General features: G+C 38.5%; 1 protein-coding gene across 1 annotated transcript in view; it reads right to left on the bottom strand.

Moving 5' to 3' along the window:
- LOC130927370 (GRIP and coiled-coil domain-containing protein 2-like) overlaps nucleotides 1–20,746 on the bottom strand; it is a 36,704-nt gene extending 15,958 nt beyond the window's left edge. Inside the window, exons 1-20 of the mRNA XM_057853154.1 lie at nucleotides 20,544–20,746; nucleotides 18,706–18,768; nucleotides 18,508–18,592; nucleotides 18,351–18,430; nucleotides 18,158–18,262; nucleotides 17,582–18,038; nucleotides 13,490–15,042; nucleotides 13,303–13,363; nucleotides 13,108–13,208; nucleotides 12,870–12,968; nucleotides 10,560–10,679; nucleotides 8,507–8,671; nucleotides 5,737–5,841; nucleotides 5,226–5,388; nucleotides 3,526–3,626; nucleotides 3,357–3,434; nucleotides 3,136–3,273; nucleotides 2,812–2,933; nucleotides 2,534–2,710; nucleotides 2,201–2,409 (exon numbers count right to left, since the gene is read on the bottom strand). Of these exons, the coding sequence (XP_057709137.1) occupies nucleotides 2,201–2,409; nucleotides 2,534–2,710; nucleotides 2,812–2,933; nucleotides 3,136–3,273; nucleotides 3,357–3,434; nucleotides 3,526–3,626; nucleotides 5,226–5,388; nucleotides 5,737–5,841; nucleotides 8,507–8,671; nucleotides 10,560–10,679; nucleotides 12,870–12,968; nucleotides 13,108–13,208; nucleotides 13,303–13,363; nucleotides 13,490–15,042; nucleotides 17,582–18,038; nucleotides 18,158–18,262; nucleotides 18,351–18,430; nucleotides 18,508–18,592; nucleotides 18,706–18,768; nucleotides 20,544–20,549 (3,988 nt within the window). The 5' untranslated portion in view covers nucleotides 20,550–20,746. The remainder of the gene's footprint in view (nucleotides 1–2,200; nucleotides 2,410–2,533; nucleotides 2,711–2,811; nucleotides 2,934–3,135; nucleotides 3,274–3,356; nucleotides 3,435–3,525; nucleotides 3,627–5,225; nucleotides 5,389–5,736; nucleotides 5,842–8,506; nucleotides 8,672–10,559; nucleotides 10,680–12,869; nucleotides 12,969–13,107; nucleotides 13,209–13,302; nucleotides 13,364–13,489; nucleotides 15,043–17,581; nucleotides 18,039–18,157; nucleotides 18,263–18,350; nucleotides 18,431–18,507; nucleotides 18,593–18,705; nucleotides 18,769–20,543) is intronic.
- Nucleotides 20,747–21,065: the final 319 nt, after the last annotated feature.

The raw sequence follows: 21,065 nt of genomic DNA on the forward strand, positions 1-21,065 counted from the left end.
GTATTATAACACTTGACCGCAGCCTTTTTTTCTTCTGATGCTCACTACACTCTCTGTTGTGTGATGACACGTGATCACTTGGCACGCCAAGCAGATATCGCTATTGGCCTGCTCTAGACCAATGAGAACGGGCCAATAGCCGCTCTTAACCAATGCCAGGGCAGCTTTTCATATGTAAGAAAAACAAACTACGAAAGGAAAATGTCAGCGGTCTGGAAATATTTCATCTTATAATCTCCGTCTAGTACAATGGCTGCATGCAAAATTTGCGGCCTGAAAGTTTCGAGAGGTGGGGTTAAATTGGCCAGTTTCAATACCTCGAACCCGATAAAACATTTGAAGACGAAACGTGAACGAACACAAAGAGTTTGTAGCTACAACAGCAGCAACTGCTACCAAGAGAAAGGGGGCTGGACCGGAGCAACAAACCCTGGTCAGCTTACCTTGTCTACTTTACTTTTATCGTCTTTTACTGAAAGAAATGCCGCAGTAATTTGAGACCTGTTTCAAAAGTAAGGTTGCCACCTTTCAGAAATAGAAATAAGGGACGCCCCACTCGCGCTCAAAGCGGTACAGGCGACGATAAAAAGGGACATTCCCAAAACTCCTATTAAACTAATTTATTCCGTATTGGTTCAATACGGAACACAACTTTTAATTCCCAATTAGGAACGATTCCTTATTTCAAAAGACGGGTGGCAAGCCTATTCAAAAATGTTGTAGAAGCAAGCAAAGTAAGCTAAGCTAAGTGGCTAGTGTGTTGCTGCTGGTACACAGAGGAGGAGGCTAATAGAGAGACAGGATGCTGTGATCAATTATTATTACTTATAATTTTTAAGAAAGTTGCACTGTTTGGCCTTTGAAAGCCAAAAATCAGGGTTTATAAAAGTTTATTCATTGTATTTTTACTTTCTTACTGATGGGCTAGTATTATACATGTTTTAATTTCACTAATGTAGCACTGTTTTGGTCTTTGAAAGCCAAATATTTCTTTTTAAAAAAATTATTCACTCACATATTTTTAAACATATTACGCCACAATGAAAAAACTGGTGTCTGTAAAAAAAAAGTCACGGATATCTACCTCATAACTATCGCTTAATTGTATTTTTTTTGTTACTGTCGCATTTTCCCCGATATGTTAGATGATAAATAATCGATCCAAACAAAAAAAACAAAAAAAAACATTTAAAAGAGTAAATATATGAAAAAGAAAATCCAGATAGGGCAGTCATGTCCAAAGTCCGGCCCCGGGGCCAAATGCGGCCCGTGGTCAAATTTCATCCGGCCCCCAGCCTCTGTCATAAAATCAATAACGTCTGGCCTGCACACTTAATAAATTGGTCAGCAGTACAGCTACCAGCATATGAAGTAGCTTGCTCCTCATTGACCCACTAAAAGGCAGCAGCACTCCAAGCAACATTACTTCATGTGATCCTTTACCTCCAATTTTTTAAAATAGCGACAATCAACAAAAAAAGTTGACTGCGACGGCCGACGCTTCAAGGATAGGTGGAAATTGGACTATTTCTTCATTAAAATACACAACAACTGTGTCTGCCTCATTCGCAAAGAGACAGTTGCTGTTTTTAAAGAGTTCAAAATGTGAAGCGATATTACCAAACGAGACACGCTGACATATACGACCAGATTACAGGGAAGATAAGCAGCGAGAAATTGAAGCAACTTGAAGCTAGTTCAATTTCACAGCAGTATTTTGCAAGAGCCCGAGAGTCAAAAGAGAACCCCACAAAGGCTAGTTGCGAGATTGTTGAAATTATGAATTAAAAAAAAAAAAACAAAGCAAATGTGACACACAGAATGGGCTGCTAAAATTTGCTTGAATACATTGTTCTACGTAAAGGACGTCAGCCAAGGTCGGCCCCCCACATTTTTACCACACCAAATCTGGCCCCATTTGCAAAAAGTTTGGACACCCCAGAGATAGGGTTTTGCTGTTTAAAAAAAAAAAATTTAAAATGCCCTCCTGTTCAAATTTTTTCTTCCCCCAGAAAATTGAGATTTTAAGCTTTTCAATGAAGTATCACACGTGCATATCGGACAATTTGGAAAGTTGGCCAAATTGGGGGTCTCTGAGCGGAACCAACTCACCTGAGTGTTTTCCGCCATATTTATGTATATACACATCTATATACACACATATACAGTATACATGTTAAAAATTGTCCCTTATACTCACTATTCTGACTCTGCAAGTTGAATAACTGCTCCTCAACACGAGTCAGCTGACCCTGCAAAGTCTCAACTGTGGCGCGGTGTTCATCCTGCAGCTTCCTCAACTGCTCCCTGTGCGTCTGTCGCTGGGTCTCAATCTGGGAAGATGAGTCAGCTTGAGCCTGAGCCAGCTCTGACTGCAGATCCACGTTCTGCGACTGCACTGACAGCAGTCTGGAGAGAAGCGGGAATTTGCCAGGAGCCATTAGTATTCAGAAGAAATGGATTAAGAGTGGCAAACTGAATAGAAGAAAACAGGGGGAAAAAAATATTAGGTCACTGTCTAAAATGAGCTTACCTCTCACGGATCTCGGCCTCTTTGTGAACATTTTCCTGCAAAAGTTTGTTGTGTCGTTCCAAAAGAGTGTCGTGTTCACTCTGGAGCTGCTGTAGCTCTGCAGTGCAGCTCTGGAGACTTTGCTGACTCTCTCCCAGGCTGGAACTCAGCTGGTTCACCTGAGTTGATAACTGCTCCCTGGCAGAAACGCAACACATTTACATCAGTCATCAGTTTTAATTTCTGCTAGCGCCTATCACTCATTTCAAATGACACAGCTGTGTTTCAAATATTTTTACCTTTCTAGCCTGGCAGCATCACTTTCATTCTGTCCATTGAGTTTGCTTTTTTGCTGCTTTAGCACATTGTGTACTCGGACCTTATAACTCTCAAACTCCTCAGCAGTTGCCACAAGTTCAGCCTAAAGACAACATACAAAAAAGGATGTCAATTTATTGCCGAACAAGCTCTTGGTTGGCATTATATTTTGGGGTTTTAGTTTTATGTGTTTCGAAATACATGGAGAGTTTGTGACTGCATTTATTGTTTCATAGCAGAACAAAATCATGGCTTTTATATACAATAGTCAACATGTCAAACAGGTTGTAAGAATGCGTTTCTACCTTAGCAATGTCTCGCTCCTGCTGTAGGCTATCAATTCTTTCCTGCAGAGAGCTTCTGGTCTTTTGTTGCTGGTCCAATGCAGACCTGAGTTGGTCTTGTAGACGAAGGCGTTCAGCACTCGCATCACACAGCTCGATCTCACATGAAAAAAATGAACATTGTAATTTGGTATTTTTCAAGCTCACTGTGATCTTGTAGAGGCTTTTTGAAAATGTGTTACTTTTGTGCTTTCTAGTTGCTGCTGGTTGGCCTCCAGTTCCCCTCTTAATGAGGCCTGCAACACCGCTAAGGAGTTTTCCTGTTTGTGTAAAAACATCAAAACCAACCCAGCAAGAACACACTAACATTACATAACGTTCATTTGCACACAAAGTGGCAGAGAAACAAACCTGCAGCTTCGCATCAGACAGCTCCTTCTTAGCTTTCACTAGCAGTAGTTTAATCTTGGAAGCTTTGTCTTCTGTTTGGTCCAACTGCGACTTCAAATGTTCTGCACAGCAAACAAATTAGCTCATTGACTGATTGATGAGAAATATTAATTCATTGGCCCCTCCCAGTCAAAATGCATTGACATCTAGCACCGTCAGTGGCATTAAAACATGGCCAGTCTTTCCAGTTTAAAGAAACACTTGGTAACTTTTCAGTTTTGGTCGATTTTATCAACGCCGGTAGACAAAACCAGTAGTGTTTTGCCTTAAGGAAGACTTCGTTTCCCCTGAGGACCAGCGCACACCTGCAGTGTCGTATAATCATCAATCAATCAAAAATCGACCTCCCGGTCGCATCCAAATGGATTATACAACATTTGTTTTTCCAGCGGCTGTGTGAAGAATGAATTAGTGTTAGTATTAAGGTAATGAATCCAGTTGTAACTTGTGGCTAAACAATACCATATGACTTTGATCGTAATGCGGTCGGCATATTTGTACTTTTTTTGTGTGGCAGGGTTCCTGCCACCCTCCTAAAAGTTAATTAGTGCCGTTGAAAGCGACACAGACCCCCTCAAAAAAAAAAAAAAAGTGTCTTTCAACTACTGTAATTTTCTCATTATGAGGCGCACCTGACTATAGGCCGCCACCCACCAAATGTGACACGAAAAGGGCAATTGTTCAGAAATAAGCCGCACTCGACTATAAGCCGCAGCTGTCCTCACTGGATAATGGGATATTTACACCAAAACATATTAACTGGAAACACTTCATCAGATAGTGGCATCATAGGACGGTCAGAAGCCAAAATGAACCACCAAGAAGCTTTGCACAAATTGGCTGCAAAGATTCATTTGGCTATCACTGCTCCCTTGGGGGAGACAGTCAACCTCTTCTGCCACCTGCTGTCAACACTGTTGTTGTCCAACATGCCTCCAAGCATGCACTGCAGCACTACAGATGTAAATAACAATCAAAAATCATGTTTTGTGCTAATTATTTATTAAGTTACTGTTCCAGTTGTTTCATTAATTGCTAGTTATGGTATTTGGTAACACTTTATTCGACAGTGGCGCCATAAGACAATCCTAATGACATGACCCTGTCATCAGCATTAATGAATGCTTATAACAGATGTCATTTAGTAGTATTCGACAAATTATCTCACTCTTGAATGGATTTAAAAGATCCGCACTGGACATAAATGGAGTTCGCATGACTTCTGTCATAATGATGGTCTTATGACAGTCTTATGACGCCGCTGTCAAATAAAGTGTTACCAAATACCATAACAATCAATTAATGAAACAACTGGAACAGTAACTGAATAATTAGCACAGAAGATGAATTTTGATTGTTATGTACATCTGTAGTGCTACAATGCATGCTAGTAGGCATTGGTTGCCTACTAATCCAAATAAATCAACAAATAAGCTGCACTGGACTGTGAGCTGCAGGATTCATAATAAAGGAAAAAAGTAGACGCTTTTGGTCCGAAAATTACTGTAGTCTTCAGTGGATGTATTATCACAAAAGTTATGAAAAATATTTTATAAAGGTTGACAAGTTACCAAGTGTTGCTTTAAATGACTTGGTCAAACTAAATTCACAGCAGAAGAATGAAAAGAGCCACACGACTGGACTTCTACCATCAAACTTACCAATTTCTCGTTTAAGTGTTTCCTCCTTCTCAGTCAGTCCGGTTATTTGAGCCTGTAACTCTTCAGAGCACACATCCTTTTCTGAAATTTTGGCATTGAGTTCTTTGACCAAGCGTTCATAGTCAGCCATTTCCATGCCCAGCAAAGAGTTCTGCTGCGCCTCCTAATCAGAGAAAGAACCACAGATGTTAAATAATTGTCATGATTTTGTGGTATTATGACACTTTTATGTGTATGTGTTGCAGTCAGCTTAAGTATCAAAAGTCCCCAAAAGCACTGACAAAGTCAGACCTCTCAATGCTTTTTGGGTTAACTTCTGTTATGTCAACGTCCCAGCTAATGGAAAAGCAGCTACGTTTTTTTCTTTGCTGTGGGCTAACATTTGCTTTTTCTTTCTCTGGAGAGCAACTGCAGTAGCTGCAGGCCAGCCATCACCAGTCACAGCACTTGACTTGAGAACTCCTCAGAGACACAAGTGCCTAAAAGTCTGTGTTTTAGTGAATTGTTGCACCTTGCGTAGCTGCTCCAGTTCTTGGGCTGTCTGCAGTGATTCCTGCTGTTGCTTGCTGAACTGGTCTTGAAGCTCAGCCAAATCTTTTCTGGCCGTTGACAGATCCTGAAATACACACGCACTTTTTAAATCTTTATCAGTGCTGCTCATTGTTACATTAATTTTAGAACATTTTCCAAAGAGCTCGTTGTTATTGTGTAACTCCTTAACTCAAGTCAATATACCAGTACTTCAGAAATGACCTGAGGATTGAATTCATGAACACCAAACTACACAGGTTTTTACTACAGGCTTCCCCCAGTGCTTTATAAGCCTGATGTCTTGCCAGGCTAAAAAAGTATTTAAAAAATTATGAATGTTGTAACTGCATGTAAACTATGTCTGATGATACAGTTGAAGGCGCAATGGCAAACTCTTATGGTCGATATGTGAATAAACTGGCTTATAGTCTGAAAATTACAGTAATTGGAAAAAAAATCAAAACATTTTTTAAAAAGTCAAGAAAAGTTTTTTAAATTTAAATTTTCCACAAGAAAAAATATATACAAAAAAATATTTAAATAACTGTAGCTGTTAAATGTTCTATATTCAGTATTTCTTTTTCATTCACATTATTTTTATCTATGTACTTAGGTACATATTGCTTTATGCTTTATGTATTTTTGTTGAATAATTTTTTTTCCCCCTCCAAAAGCATGGTGGCGTTCTCGATCACCAGGATTTGTAAATTTTCTGTACTCTGTACTAGGCAAGTGCCGGTATGACATTCTGACAGTATAACCTTCAGCCTACATATCAGTTTTACGGTGTTGCAATTATAGCTCTAAAATGTCTTACTTTGAGATATCTGGGTTTTAAAAAAAAATCAATTAAACAGGATTTTTTTTCAAGATATTAGCAAATTGGAACAAAAGTAAAATGTTAAGTTAAAATTAAAAAAAAAAAAAAAAAAAAAAAAAAACCTGAAATATTCTAAATAACATTTAAATGAATTCAGTCCTTAACATTATTACTATCAGACCAAAAATAACTGAATTATTCTCTATAAAAAACGAGTGTGTGGCTCGTATCATGTTTACTTAATACACTCTTTCTCAACACAGACAGTTGCCAGAGAGAAAAAAAATACCACGTTTTACCACCGCTAGAAACACTAAACACACTGAAGTTAACCATCATAGCTTGGGAAACATTCATGACAGTGTTTACGAACCTTTAATTTTGCATAAATGCAAAATCATATTGGAGGTACAGTACTGCCTCCTCGGCAGCCACCCTCTGCAAACACTTTTTTACATGTCGGTTGGCCCTCCTCCTCTAAGCCGCGGCCATCTGTAACTTTTCTGTAGCTGAAGTATTCCCATACCAGCGATTTCGTTTTCTTCGATGGGCAAAAAAAAAAGTTCAGGAGTTTCACCTCCTCCAGCCATCATGTAGCAGAGCTGACTCGCTGACACTGATCAACATAAAAAAAGCTAATACCGAAGGGACAGTATGACAGAAATTATGGGGGGTTTTGAAACCTTGAAGTTTTTTTTTTTTTTTTAATTATCATCATCGGAATCATTGACAGTTACAAGATAGCATTGTGATAAGATTAATTAACCTGAAGAAAAGACAAGGGCTGACGGGAGAAGCCTGGGCTTATTAAATCCTGTCCCCAGAAAACCAAAGGACGCAAATCTTCGCATGACAGTGTAGACATCTCACATTGTGATACAAGTGTTTTTTTTTGTTGTTTTTTTTTCACACATGAATTACCTTCCCAGTAGTCATTGATTAGATATAGCACTTGGGTCATTCAGTCAATCATCAGTTAGCTTGTAAATCCAGACGTGAAAGTGTTGGCCGGACATGGGCGTTGGCTCGATGTAGGTCGCATTATTGAGAGGAGCTTGTCCAAGGTACTTAGAGACCAACTGATCAGTTCCATTACGCATAAGATTGGTACAGAATTAATCACAACTGGACAGCGTTCGTATATGTCAGCAGATGAATAACAGCAGATGAACAACTGATGTTCTGTCGTTGTGACAGAGCTGATTATTAAGGCATGTTATGTCTTACTTTATCTTTTGTCTCTCCTCCTCCACCTTTTGTTATGGGAACACCATGTAGTGTTTGTGTGTCTGGCTTAGCGCCCTGATTTTGAACCTTGTACAGTTCTTATCCATGCTAGAGGTCAGACTCTATAACGGTATAGATTAAGTTCTTTATATTATTTCTTTTTCATACCACGGTATACCTTGAAACCGGTAATCGGCACATGCCTACTTTGTACTATAAAGGCTTTTGCATCAGAGTGCTATCATGTTGTTTGACAAAAATTACTTTGTGAGGAGATTTTACATTTTACGAAAATGACAACAAAGGACTCTTGAATACTGCTGTATGTACAGGGTGATTAAAAAAAGAATGTGCCCATATCATCACGTGATATGTTACGGAAAACATGACAAAACTCTAGCTTGGCTTTTAGTTTTTTTTTTTTTCATATAGCATAATGATTTTGACCCATGAAATACCGTTTTCAGTTGTGTTTTAAATAGAAGGGTACAGTAGTGTTTTCATCTTGGACAAACTGTGTTAATGTGAGATATGGTAAAAATAGATATAAAGAATTACATGATGTAGATTACTGGCTTGTTTGGTCATTTAACTGCTATCACTTAGTACTGCAACAGACATACCAGTTATTAGAATTTCAAGTGAACCCTAAAAATGTCAGTTGTTTGCCAAAGAAACAAAGTGCACTATTTATAGTTGCTACCTTGATCTTTTGTTCTTTCATTGCCCTCTCTGCTACCAGATCTCTGTCGAGACTGGTTGACTGCTTTTGCAGCTCCTGGATCTGCATTTCAATCTGCTTTACCATGTTCCTGGACGTCTCCAAGGCAGTCAGCAGGTCTTCCTTCTCACTGCGGAGTAACTCGACCTATAAAGAAAAATAATTGTTAAAGAAACTGATTTTGAGACCTCGGGTCTACATATGTGGACATCACGTTTTGGGTCATGTGTATGCTACACCTGTAATGTAACTCTTTCACTGTCAGATATATGTAAAGTACTCACTGTATGTGTTGTGACAGTAAATTAATTACATATAAACACGCAACAACGGCACTAGACATACACTGCTGGCCAAAAGCATTGGCAGCCCAGCAATTCTGTTGATACTCGATAATGCTCAATTTCTCCCAGATAATGATTGCAATTACAAATGCTTTGGTAGTAATATCTTCATTTACTTTGCTTGCAATGAAAAAACACAAAAGAGAATGGAAAAAAAAATTAACCATCATTTTACACAAAACTCAAAAAATGGGCCGGACTAAAGTATTGGCACCATTTGAAAAATCATGTGATGCTTCTCTAATTTGTGTTATGAACAGCACCTCTTACCTACCTGTGGCACATAACGTGGTGGCAATAACTTAATCACACTTGCAGCCAGTTAAAATGGATTAAAGTTGTGTCCTTGTGTGTACCACATTGAGCATGGAGAAAAGAAGACCCAAGAACTGTCGGAGGACTTGAGAAGCAAAATTGTGAGGAAGCAATCTCCACGCTACAAGTCCATCTCCAAAGACCTGAATGTTCCTGTGTCTACCATGCGCAGTGTCATCAATAAGTGTAAAGTCCATGGCACCGTGGCTAACCTCCCTAGATGTGGACGGAAAAGAAAAATTGACGAGAGATTTCAACGAAAGATTGAGCGGATGGTGGATAAAGAACCTCGACTAAGATCCAAACAAGTTCAAGCTGAGGGTACAACAGTGTCAACCCGTACTATTTGTCAGGGTCTGAATGAAAAGAGACTCTATGGTAGGATACCCAGAAAGACCCTACTTCTGACCCAGAGACATAAAAAAGCCAGGCTGGAGTTTGCCAAAACTTACCTGAGAAAGCCAAAAAGCTACTACCAAATCTACAAAAGCATTTGAAATTGCAATCATTTTCTGGGAGAAATTGAGCATTATCTGACATAATTGCAGGGGTGCCAATACTTTTGGCCAGCAGTGTAGAATCCATTGACATTTCTTTATTTGCCCCTCCCAGTCAAAGTGGATTATAGGTCAGGCGCCGTCAATGAGTTAATTTTTGTGGCCTACATGACTGAAAATGTGGACGCTAGGCTGTTTTTTAAATTTCCTAAAATAGTCACTTGCACTATAAAGGGTCAAACTATTTCTTCTGAAATCCAATGAGAACCTAAATGCTGAGAAATCCTCAACAACAAATTGAATGCTCCAGCTGGAAAATGCTAATGAGCTTCAATATTCTACATTTACAGAAAAACATTTGAAAATCATTCATGCGAATCTGACAGCAACAGACTCTGCGGGCTTCCTTCTGCAAGGAACACTGAACCAGCAAGCGACGTCTCATCATCTGTCAGCCAAACACTGACACCGAGGTTGGTAAACAGAGATGTCCAGATGTACTCTAAATTCCCTGACTGGCTTCCAGTCAGCTTTTACCCCTCGAGACCAATGAGCGCACGCAAAAAGAAACCTCCTAAGGCGGCAGATGGAACTTTTACTGTGCTCCATTTACCTGCCTTTGCTTCATACTGCAAATAGACAGTTATGAGTTTGGGCGAAAGGAGCATTCAGTCTATATAAACCAAATTCCTTTCAGGCTCAGCCACTCAAATCTGATGGGCCATTTGTGAGTGCCTTACTGCCAGGCATAAGTGGGCGAAGTGTCGCTGGCTGTAAATAGGACTAAAAGTGATGTATGAAAGAAGTTTTGGACCAGCCAGTTTGAGCAGTTTGTCTGGAAAATGCGTAGATACGAGATTAAACATATATTTGTGTTACCTGTGAGACAGCACTGCTGAGGTGTTTAGTCAGGTCAGCAATCTGTCTCTCTGCTGCTTCTACCTTCTTTTTCTGTTGATCCAGTTGCTCCGTCTGCTTATCGTAGTCGATCTGCAGGTTCTACACAAGCACACGCACCAGTGAGCTAATTGAAGGAAAACTATATGCGTCTTAGATATTACCTGCATTTACGTTTGAGTCAGGGACACAGAGATCATTAGATGCGACTCATTGATTTTGTTTATAATGAAAGGACGGTTTGGAAGGGGGAGGCTGGTTATGGAAACTGCTGGGAATATTTTACATTTTGTTCAGATGAAAGATTATTTTTCTTGTCAGTTACAAACATAATGGATTTGATTGCTGTTTGCCTTCCTGAGCTAATATACATATGCGGTGATATATTGTTTAATTACAGAAACTTGATATGTTACTTGCATCACAACATTAATTCCTAAGGAAAGAAAATCATTTTATCTGAATCAATAGCCTTTTAGATATTCTCAATGCATTGTTTAGTGTTTAAACTTAATCATGATAGAATTGTGAGCCTCAAAAACCTACTATTCGCCTCCACTCCACTTATTCTCCTAAATACAGTGGGGGGAACAAGTATTCGATACACTGCCAATGGGAAAACCCATTGGCAGTGTATCAAATACTTGTTCTCCCCACTGTAAGTGACTGACTTTTTGTACTATTTGAGGCAGTTAGCTGCACACCTGTCCATCCCATACTCCCCAAAGAGCTGTCCAAAAACACCAGAGACAGAATTGCAGACCTCTACAAGGCTGGAAAGATTTGCAGGGCCATTGCCAAGCAGCTTGATTATATAAGATCCAGCGTTGGAGCAATTATTAGAAAATAAAAGCCAAACATGACTGTCAATCTACCTCTGATTGGGGCTCCATGCAAGATCTACCTCTTAGTGTCTCAATGATCTAAGAATGGTAAGGAATCAGCCTGGAACTACACAGGAGTACCTGTGACCTGAAAGGGGCTGGGACCCCATTTCAGAGGTTACTGTTGGTAGTAGGCTAAGACGTCATGTTTTAAAATCATGCATGGCATGGAAGATTCCCCTGCTTAAACCAGCAAATGTCAAGGCCTGAGATCAAAATTCAACTTTTTGGTCTTAATTCAGTGTTTAGAGGAAGAAGAATGATGAATACCATACCATAAACACCATCCCTACTGTGACGCATGGGTGGTACCATCATGCTTTGGGGGTGTTCTTCTGCACACGGGACTGGACAACTGCACTTTATTGCAGAGAGGATGACCAGGGCCATGTATTGTGATATTTTGGGGAATAACCTCCTTCCCTCAGTAAGAGCATTGAAAATGGCTTGTGACTGGCTCTTCCAACATGACAGTGGCCCGAAGCTGACAGCCAGAATAACCAAGGAGTGGTTTCGTAAACAGCATATCAAGGGTCTGGAGGCGCCTAACCAGTCTCCAGAACCTAAACCCAACAGCAAATCTTTGGAGGAAGCTCAAACTCTGTGTTTCTCAGTGACCGTCCAGAAATCTGATTGAACTAGAGAAGATCTATGTGGAGCAGTGGTGCAAAATCCCTGCTGCAGTTTGTTGAAACTTGGTGAAAGGTTACAGGAAATATTTGACCTCTGTACTTGTAAACAAAGGCTTCGCAGCGGTATAATGCATAAATTGTTAAAAAAATCATACACTGTCATTTCTGGATTTTTTTTTTTTTTTTAGATTGTCTGTCATAGTGGACAACCACATACCATGAAAATTTCAAACTCGCCCATCATTTCTAAGTGGAAGAACTTAGAACGCAGGGTGTTCAAATATTTATTTTCCTCACTGTACATATATACAGTGTATATATACACATATATACATATATATATATATATATTTGTATATATATACTGTATATATATTTGTATATATTATAATCATGAATAAATAAAATGATTTTTTTTTTTAAAATATAAGACAAAATTTAACTCAAAAAGTTAACTCATTGCCTGCCATTGACAACAACACATGTCCAGTAAGTTCACTTAAATTGAAAGAACTGTCTGTGAATGCTCCTGTTTCCGTGGAATGGACAGTGTTAGACATCCAATCTACTTTGATTGGGAGAGCTGGCAGTCTCCCAGTAAAAACTGAGTTGACGTCTAGCGCTGCCAATGGCAGTCAATTAGTTAAATGAGAAAAAATATGAAGGGTTAAACTTGGTTTTGGAAAAAGTCTTTAGGTCTGGTTGGCAGAGGATTAAAAATGATAAAATGTGAATTACAGAATTCAGTATCATTTTGTTACGGCTTCAGAAAATACCTTGTAGCCTTCAGCACCATGGATGATGTCCTTCATTGAGATGTTAACCTTCTCCTGCTGTGCTTTTAGAGAAGCTATTTCTTCCTTCAGGGTTACGACCTGCAAAAAAGGTTGATAACAAAAGATTTTTGGGGGCATGAATATTGAAGTAATAGTCATGGATGATAAATACTTCAAGATAGCTCTAAGAGGAGTTTGGGATTGAGTTTATTGAGGTGATTTAAATCATTCAGTGTACCTCTTTTTTACTGGTGTCCAACTCCTTTTTTGCTTTGACAGCCACTGCCTTTATTTTGTTTATCATTTCATCCTTCTCTTTATTGTCCTTCTCCAATTCACCTGAAAATACAAATCACTAATTGCTGTTTGCTAAACACAGGAAATGATTTTCCTTGTTTTTGCACGAGCCTGTTATGGAGATGTTTGGAAATACCTATTTTCTCTGTCATTTCCGTAGCTTTCTTTTCATCAGAGCCAGACTTGGAAGCAGACTCCTGACAGAATAAAAAGGGAAATTGAGAGGTAGAATTAGAATACAAAGGAAATTGCTGAACGAAACGTTTTTGAAATTGCCCGCATAAAAAGCACATATAAAAAAGGACGTGCAAAACTATACTGACCTGCAGAGCAGCGATCTCAGTCCTTAATTGAGATATGAGTGCCTCCCTGTCCACCAACTGTTGTGTGAATTCTGTGCGTTCTCTCTCTAGAACATCAATGTCAGCCTGTACTTTTTCCTCCTTCTCTTTGGACATTACAAGTATTTGGGACTGTAACATCTGATTCTCAGCACACAGTTTTTCATTGAAAGACTTCATATCTTGAAGGTCTCCCAGCAGCCCACCAGTATCCCTCAGCGTCTCCTCCAAATTGTTTCTCAGCATGTCCCTCTCCTGCGCCATAGCTTGCACTTCACTCCTATCTCCCTGAGCCTCTTCAAGACAACTTCTCAACATATTTCTCTCGTTTTCCAACTCTTCTACCCGTACTTGGAGTTCTGTCAGTCCTTCCTTTGCAACTTTTAGAGCTTCAGACTGACCTTCAAGCTCTGCTTCTTCTGTAAAAGAATTAACCCTAGCTTCAAGATCCCCTTTTTGGAATGACTGTTGCTCCAGTTGAGCCTCTGCGGTGGTCAACTTGGAGCCCAAAAGTTCTTGCTCTCTCTGGATTTGGGAAAGTGTAATTAGACTCCCTTCTAGTTTTTTATGAAGGCAAGCATTTTCTGAGGAGATATCTTGAATAGTTTGAACTGAAGAGGATAGCTCCTCCTGCAATTTGCCCACTTCCTCCTTCAGGCTTTCCTCGATCTTGTCCATTTCCTCCTTTAAAACCTGCATTTCATTCTCCTTCTCTATAGTCAACATTTTCAACTGCCTTTCCGTCTCTTCCTGCAGTAGTTGGGCCGCCTGCTTCTCTTCTCGCAGGTTCTCAATGTCTCTGGCATTTTCATCTTTGAGCTCCCGCATTTCCTCCTCTTGACGTTGAAGCAGCGATTGTGTTCTGTCTCGCTCTTCAGTCAATGTATTAACCAGCTCATTTAGGTCTTCCGTCATGGTCTCTTTTATCTGCAGCTGAGAGAGGATCTCTTCATTTTGCCTGGTAAGGTCTTCAACAGACTGATAAAGCCCCTCGAGTAAGTCTTTTTGTTTCTCTGCATTTTGCAGTGTTTCCCTAATGTCATTGAAGTCTGCCACAGCAAAATCCCTCTCCCGGGTCATGGCCTCACACTGGCACCTGAGCTTCTCAAGCTCATCTTGTTCCAGTGTTATTTTATCTTGGACTGACTCTTTGGATTCACCTGACGCATATATCTCAGGGTCAACATTCATGATATTTAAGGCTGTTGTTGTTGGGTCGCTGTCCCGGTTCATTTGCAGCTCATTGATTTTAAAGTCCATCTCCTCTCTTTCACTCTGGAACTCATCCTTGACTCTCTCCAGCTCTGCCTCCAGTTCACCTTTAACATTAGTGAGAAGGGTGAGCTCATCTTGTAACATTGTGTTCTGAGCATGGAGTTCTTCCAGAGCGGCCTTCAGTTTTGCACCCTCGTTCATGTCACCATCAATATGGCTGGACTCAGCCTGACTGGGTGCAGACAGCGCCAACATTTTGGCAATGCCTGAGCTACGACCAGGTTCTTCATCTTCCTCCTGGACATCCTGGAGGTAGCTATCTAGATAAATCAAGGGGATGTTAATTGTAAATACAGTATTATCTTTTTTGCGGTCACTGCCAATACAAAATGGGGAGCTGGAGTGTTAGAAATCAATCACATTTGCATGTTAAATTTCTAATTAGTTGCTCATAAAAAAAAAAAAAAAAAAACAACAACAAAAAAAAAACATACAATTATATTGCTAGTAAGATCAATAATCAGATAAGTAATCTTCAGTCATGCTCTTTGAATTGTTGCGGAGAGCCTGACTGTCTATGAGCATTAAACAGAAAAACCTTTGGGGTCAGTGTTGACTGTATGGGACTGTATGAAATGACAAAAACTATTCCAGTCTGACTATTTTCAGCGGCTTAAAAAAATGCATTGAATTTCCATTACAGACAGGACAGCTGGCAACGTGACTCTTTAGTTGCTTCGGGAAAATTACAAATTCCCTTCAGCCTTGAAGAATTGCAAACCATTTCTTCTAGGAGTGGGAACCTCTTGGTACCTCACGATACGATACGATTTTCGATACAAAGCGCACGATAACGATGATCTGAAGATATGGCGATACAACGATTATCGATACATTGGTCAAGAAATCATTCTAGGATATTCTACAAACAACTAATGAACAGGAAAACCAAGCTTCTGCTGTGAATTGGAATGAGTTTATCACTAGTAGAAGTCCAATCCATTTGAACTGGGAACGTGAATGGCCGTCAGTGGCAGGCAATGAGGTAATTTTGGGGCATTTAAGGTCATTTACCTGTTGATTTTCAGTTACTTCCTGTTGATTTTGGGGTATTTTGTGGGTCACGTCCTGATTATTTTGAGTTACAGAACAGGAAGTGACCCGGGAATCACCCAAATGAATAGGCAGTGACTCAACAGGAAATGCCTGTAAATGCCCTAAAATGAACAGCAAGTGACCTGTAAATGCCCTGAAAATTGGACAGAATGACTGTGGTTTCGAATGAACGAACGTTCCCAGTCTAAATGGATCTGGAGTCGAGCACAGTCAATGCAGCCTTAGAGTTAACTGAAACACAATTATGGTGGAAGAGTTTGGTAGCAACTTGTTGGTTCATTTTTATTTATGTTTTTTAGACATTGACACCTTTTTAAAACGTTATCTCGATTTCGGCAGGAGGATATCGATAACCTCTTTGTATACAAAGTATCACGATATATCACAATTTCGATATTTTGTCACACTCCGAATTTCGTCACTCAAATCATAGTGAAAAAATGTCTCCAGATCATCTGATGAAATTTTTAAAAGTTTGTTTTCAATATAAGCTTCATTACAGATGGGACACTTTTATCACTATTTGTTTGATGAGCTCTTTGACAGCGTTTGTGTGTGCATAACATTTTCAAGTAGTACTAACTAGTGCTGCAACAATTAATCGATTAACTTGAGTAATTTGATTCCAATGACATTTTTCTGCTTCGAGTGTTCGTTTAAGTAGCGTTGTAATGGTTTGTTTTGAAAGTGTTTGCATTTCGTTTTATTAATTTGGGTGGATACACTCCCCTTTAGCGGCAAAAGTAAATATAACTTATTTCACATGGCTGAATCCAGCAGCTCCCTGTTAAGGCGAGCATAAGCTACGTTTTTGTTTGAGCTAATGTTTTTTTTTTTTTTTTTTTTTTTTAATGCATTCGCATTTTAGTTTAACGGTATATTTAGCAGTTTTTTGTTGGAATAAGTGTTTGAACCATTTGTTAAGAGCAAAAAAAAAAAAAATGTAAGCAAAAAAAAAATTTTAAGCATTTTATGGCATTTAAGCTAGCGGACTTTTGCTATTTAAGTTAACCAATTGTTCTTTTGTTGTACTTAGATTCACATTTATCTATTTTTTAATACCGGGTCAGGCTCAGTTCAGGTATTTTATTTTATGTTCCTTATCCGATTACTCGATTATTCGAACCGGCTAGCTCAGCGATTAATCGACTACCAAAATAATCGATAGCAGCAGCTTTAGTACTAACACCTTTAATAAATAGAACAGTTTGATAGAGATCGAAGATCAGAAATCAATACACAGATCAATAATCAATGAATGCGTAAAAAAGTACGAAGAGTATATAGGTTTTCCAATGTGATTCAAGAGCACCTTACTAATGATAAAGAATTGCCACTAATCAAACAGATAATCAATTTTTGAGATAATAGAGATTTATAACACCAAGTGACTTTCACCCGACATCAATTATGAAGAGCCCTAGTAAAGTAAAGCTAATTACTACTAGTAGAAAATTAATTAAAACTACTACTAATTACTACTACTGAATCCTACTACCACTCTACTAGGTTCAATTCCAGTAATTGAATGATATAAAGTGTAAACACTGATGTTTAGTCTGCCCATAATTATATTTGCCGATTTTCTTATTAATGGCCTCATTTAGATATTAAAACGGAGAGTCAAAAAATTGGCCAATACATTCTCAAGAGGTGTCCTAGCTCAAAGTGTCATTTTTGAATTGTTTTTTTTTTTCAATAGCCATGTTGTCACTGTGACTTTATACAATAATTTGGTGGTACCTTTGAGGGCCAGCTGCTCCGTCAGCTCTTCCTGGAGCAAAACAAGACGCTCCCTCTCAATCTCACAATCCTCCTCCAAAGCCCTCAGCTCCTCCTCGTGCTGCATACTCCTCTGTGTTAACTCCTCTTTCAGGTTTTCTACCTCCTGCTGGGCTTCAGTCAGCTGATTCTGGTGGCTCTCTTGCAGCTCAGCAATCTCTTTGGAATTTCGCTCCTGAATCGCTTCAAGTTCAGCTTGAAGAGCTTTAATTGTAACTTCCATGGCTTCTTCAGCTTGGCTCTGTTTCTCTCTTTCACTGGTTAACTCCCTATCATGGTCTTCTCGCTCCTTTAATAATTTCTGAAAATATTCCACTTCCTCTTTGTGTTTATTGTTGGATTCATCAATGCTGGCCTTTAGAATGTCAATTGTCCTTTTGTGGTCTTCAATCATACTTCCAAGTTCTGTGACTTCAACCTGCAAAGTGTTAGAATAATTAAGCTCTATATGTTCAACTGTACCCATCTATTGGCCTATGCAGAAATATGCAACAATAAACAAAAAGGACAAGAGTGAATCTTAGCATTTCAGTTTACTTTGGCAAGCTGCTTGGTCCGCTCCAATTCTTTACGAGACAATGAAAGGCTTTCCTGGGTTTCTGCCTTCTCCAGTAATAACACATCCATCCGCTCAGTCAGCTCCTGGCACACCCAGTTCGCATACAGCGTAAGACTTTTCAAACATAAAACAAATCTACAGTAATGATATTGATATTTGAAACGTTCAAACCTGTATTATAGTAGAATCCTTTGAAGTGCTCATATCATTCTTGGAACGTTCTTTGAGCTCTTCAACTTCTTTCTCTAAATCTGAAAATGCACATCAGGGGAAGTGACGCTTGAACGGAAACTCATTATCCCCGGCCCTGAAATAAGCATGTGGTCACCTGCACATTTGCACTTCATCTTTTGGAAAGACGCCATCTGCTTTTTGGTGAATTTTATAAGATCATCTTTGGAAAGTGAGTCAAGCTAAGAGATTAGATCGAACAAACAAATAGCCATTTGAAAAAAAAAATCAGTTTTAAGATAGTAAGCAAAAAGGCTTTATTCAATTGAGTTTTTATACAAAATTGCACAATAACCTTTGACTTGGCTGCACCAACAGGCGGTGACGACACAGATTCAGCTACTGTGCCACCAGGGTCCTGTGAAAGAGAGATACCACATTGAGTAAAATATGAGTTGTGATTACAGAAAATTATATGAATGGGTTTGATTATACAGTCACTCCTAGTCATTAAAAACAATCATAAGCACAGACACTAACCACTTTGGGGTTATTCAAATTAAAATGTCATGTTTTACTTGTAACTACACTAGGTAGTAAGGTATTGTTAACATTACAGAACCTTAGTGCTGCAACAATTAATCGATTAACTCGAGTAATTCAATTAGAAGAGCTTCAAATCAAATTTTGCAGCTTTGTTTAATTAGAGTGGCATTGTAACGGTTTGTTTTGAAAGTGTTTGCATTTAGTTTTATTGATTTGAACATGACGTGAACATGGCTGAATCCAGTTGCTCCCGGTTAAGAGCAACATAAGGTTTGAGCTAACATGTTTTTTTTTTTGCATTCGTAATTTGGTTTATAGGTATATTTAGTTTTTGGGGGTAATATGTGCTTGAACGATTTGTTAAACGAAACGTTAGCATTTATGGCACGTAAGCTATCCGACTTTTGCAATGCAAGTTAGCCAATTCTTTTGTTGTACTTAGATCCGCATTTATTCATTTGTTTTTTGAAATACTGTTTGGGACTAAGCTCAGGTATTTAAATTTATTATTTTATAAATTGTGGAATTTTATTTTGCTATTTGCATGTAATGCTCTTTTGAAAGTGCAATCTTAGCCAGCATTTTTCTCATCTCCCAGAATTGATTCTGCAACGCATTAAATGTTACTAATCTGATTCATCGAACTAACTAGTTGATAGATTAATCGTCAACTAAAATAATCGATAGCTGCAGCCCTACAGAACCTTTTCATTATTTACTCTGAAACTCACTCCTGACATCCGTAGTTTTGACTATCTGCCCCACCTAAAAATTCCGAAACAAAACCCTATCTGTTCAAGCCATTTTATGTTTGTGGAGTTCATTAACAGTTGTGTTTAAAAGTATTCAACCCCCATTCCAGTAAGTATTGTAATTAGAAGTATTCAACCCCCATTGCAGTAAGTGTTGTAATCTGACATTTATGTTTTATTTTATTCATAACCAAATCAAATTAAGCTGAAAATCGGCATTTTCATTCATTAACTCTAAACTCAAATGCCTATTTGATTTGTTGATAACAAAAACAAAATTAGGCATTTGAGACTTGCAATAACACTATACCATAGTAAGGGTTAAAAAATTGTGACCACAACTATATATGAATAGTTTATTTATTTCTGTGTTGTTGTATGTAATTTTTCATGCAAATTGATCTTGAATGTAGAAAAAATAAATACTTGTAAATAAAGGGTATTTAAAAAAAACAAAAACAAAAACCAAACAAACAAAAACAAACAAAACAAAAAAAAAAAAACATTATTTTTACAAACTAAAAAAATATATATATATATTTGAGTCAAATGATCATGAAGTAAGATTACTTTTATATAGAATTTAAGGTTACCTAACCCACCTGTTTGGGAGCACCTCAAATTTAAAATAAATCAATCAAGTCATAATATGTGGTAAAATATATACCAACTATAAAACGTCAACACTGACACTTTCCCCTGACGATAATTTATCATCAATCATTGACGTCACGAGCCAAGCTTTCACACGAACGATGAAAGCTTCTTGACCAAGTAATGCAACTTCACGACTTTCTTAGTAGCGTTATTGTAGAGGGTCTTCGGTTGAATCTATTGTTTAATATCTAAATCAGGGGGATTCGCTAAACAAACGCCAGGTGGTTCGTTCACTTACCTCCATTTCTGTCTATCAATTGTTTAAAATCTCCCAAATCACCTCGCAACCAGAATGCGACTACTGGAAGGCTCACCGGACTCAGTAAATGAGCTGTGTTCAGTAATATCCGATTTCTTTCTATTTTAATACGAAATAAATGTTACTGTTTTGATTCTGCGAAACCCTCCATGGTGTTAGCGGATAACTTCCGCAGTCGTCAGGCGAGTGACGACAGCAAATCCGTCCCGTCGTCACACCGCTCAACAGGATGTTTAAAGGGACAGAGAGCAACTTTATGACGTGTGTCCCATAAATTGTAAAAAGCATAAGAATTTTTTCCCCTGATTTGTAATATGATAGAAAGACTTAAATTTAAGCAAATATAAGCCAATATTTCAAGGAAATTACTATCCGGCATGGGGGATATTTTTTGATTTAAGACACTTTTTGAAAGATTGAATGATTTAGACACGAATGTCCTACCTATAATATGGCCCAAACACAAAAAGGATTGCTTCAATCAAAGAAAAAATTTTCGTT

Source organism: Corythoichthys intestinalis, chromosome 12, assembly GCF_030265065.1.
Source record: "Corythoichthys intestinalis isolate RoL2023-P3 chromosome 12, ASM3026506v1, whole genome shotgun sequence".
Taxonomy (NCBI): domain Eukaryota; kingdom Metazoa; phylum Chordata; class Actinopteri; order Syngnathiformes; family Syngnathidae; genus Corythoichthys; species Corythoichthys intestinalis.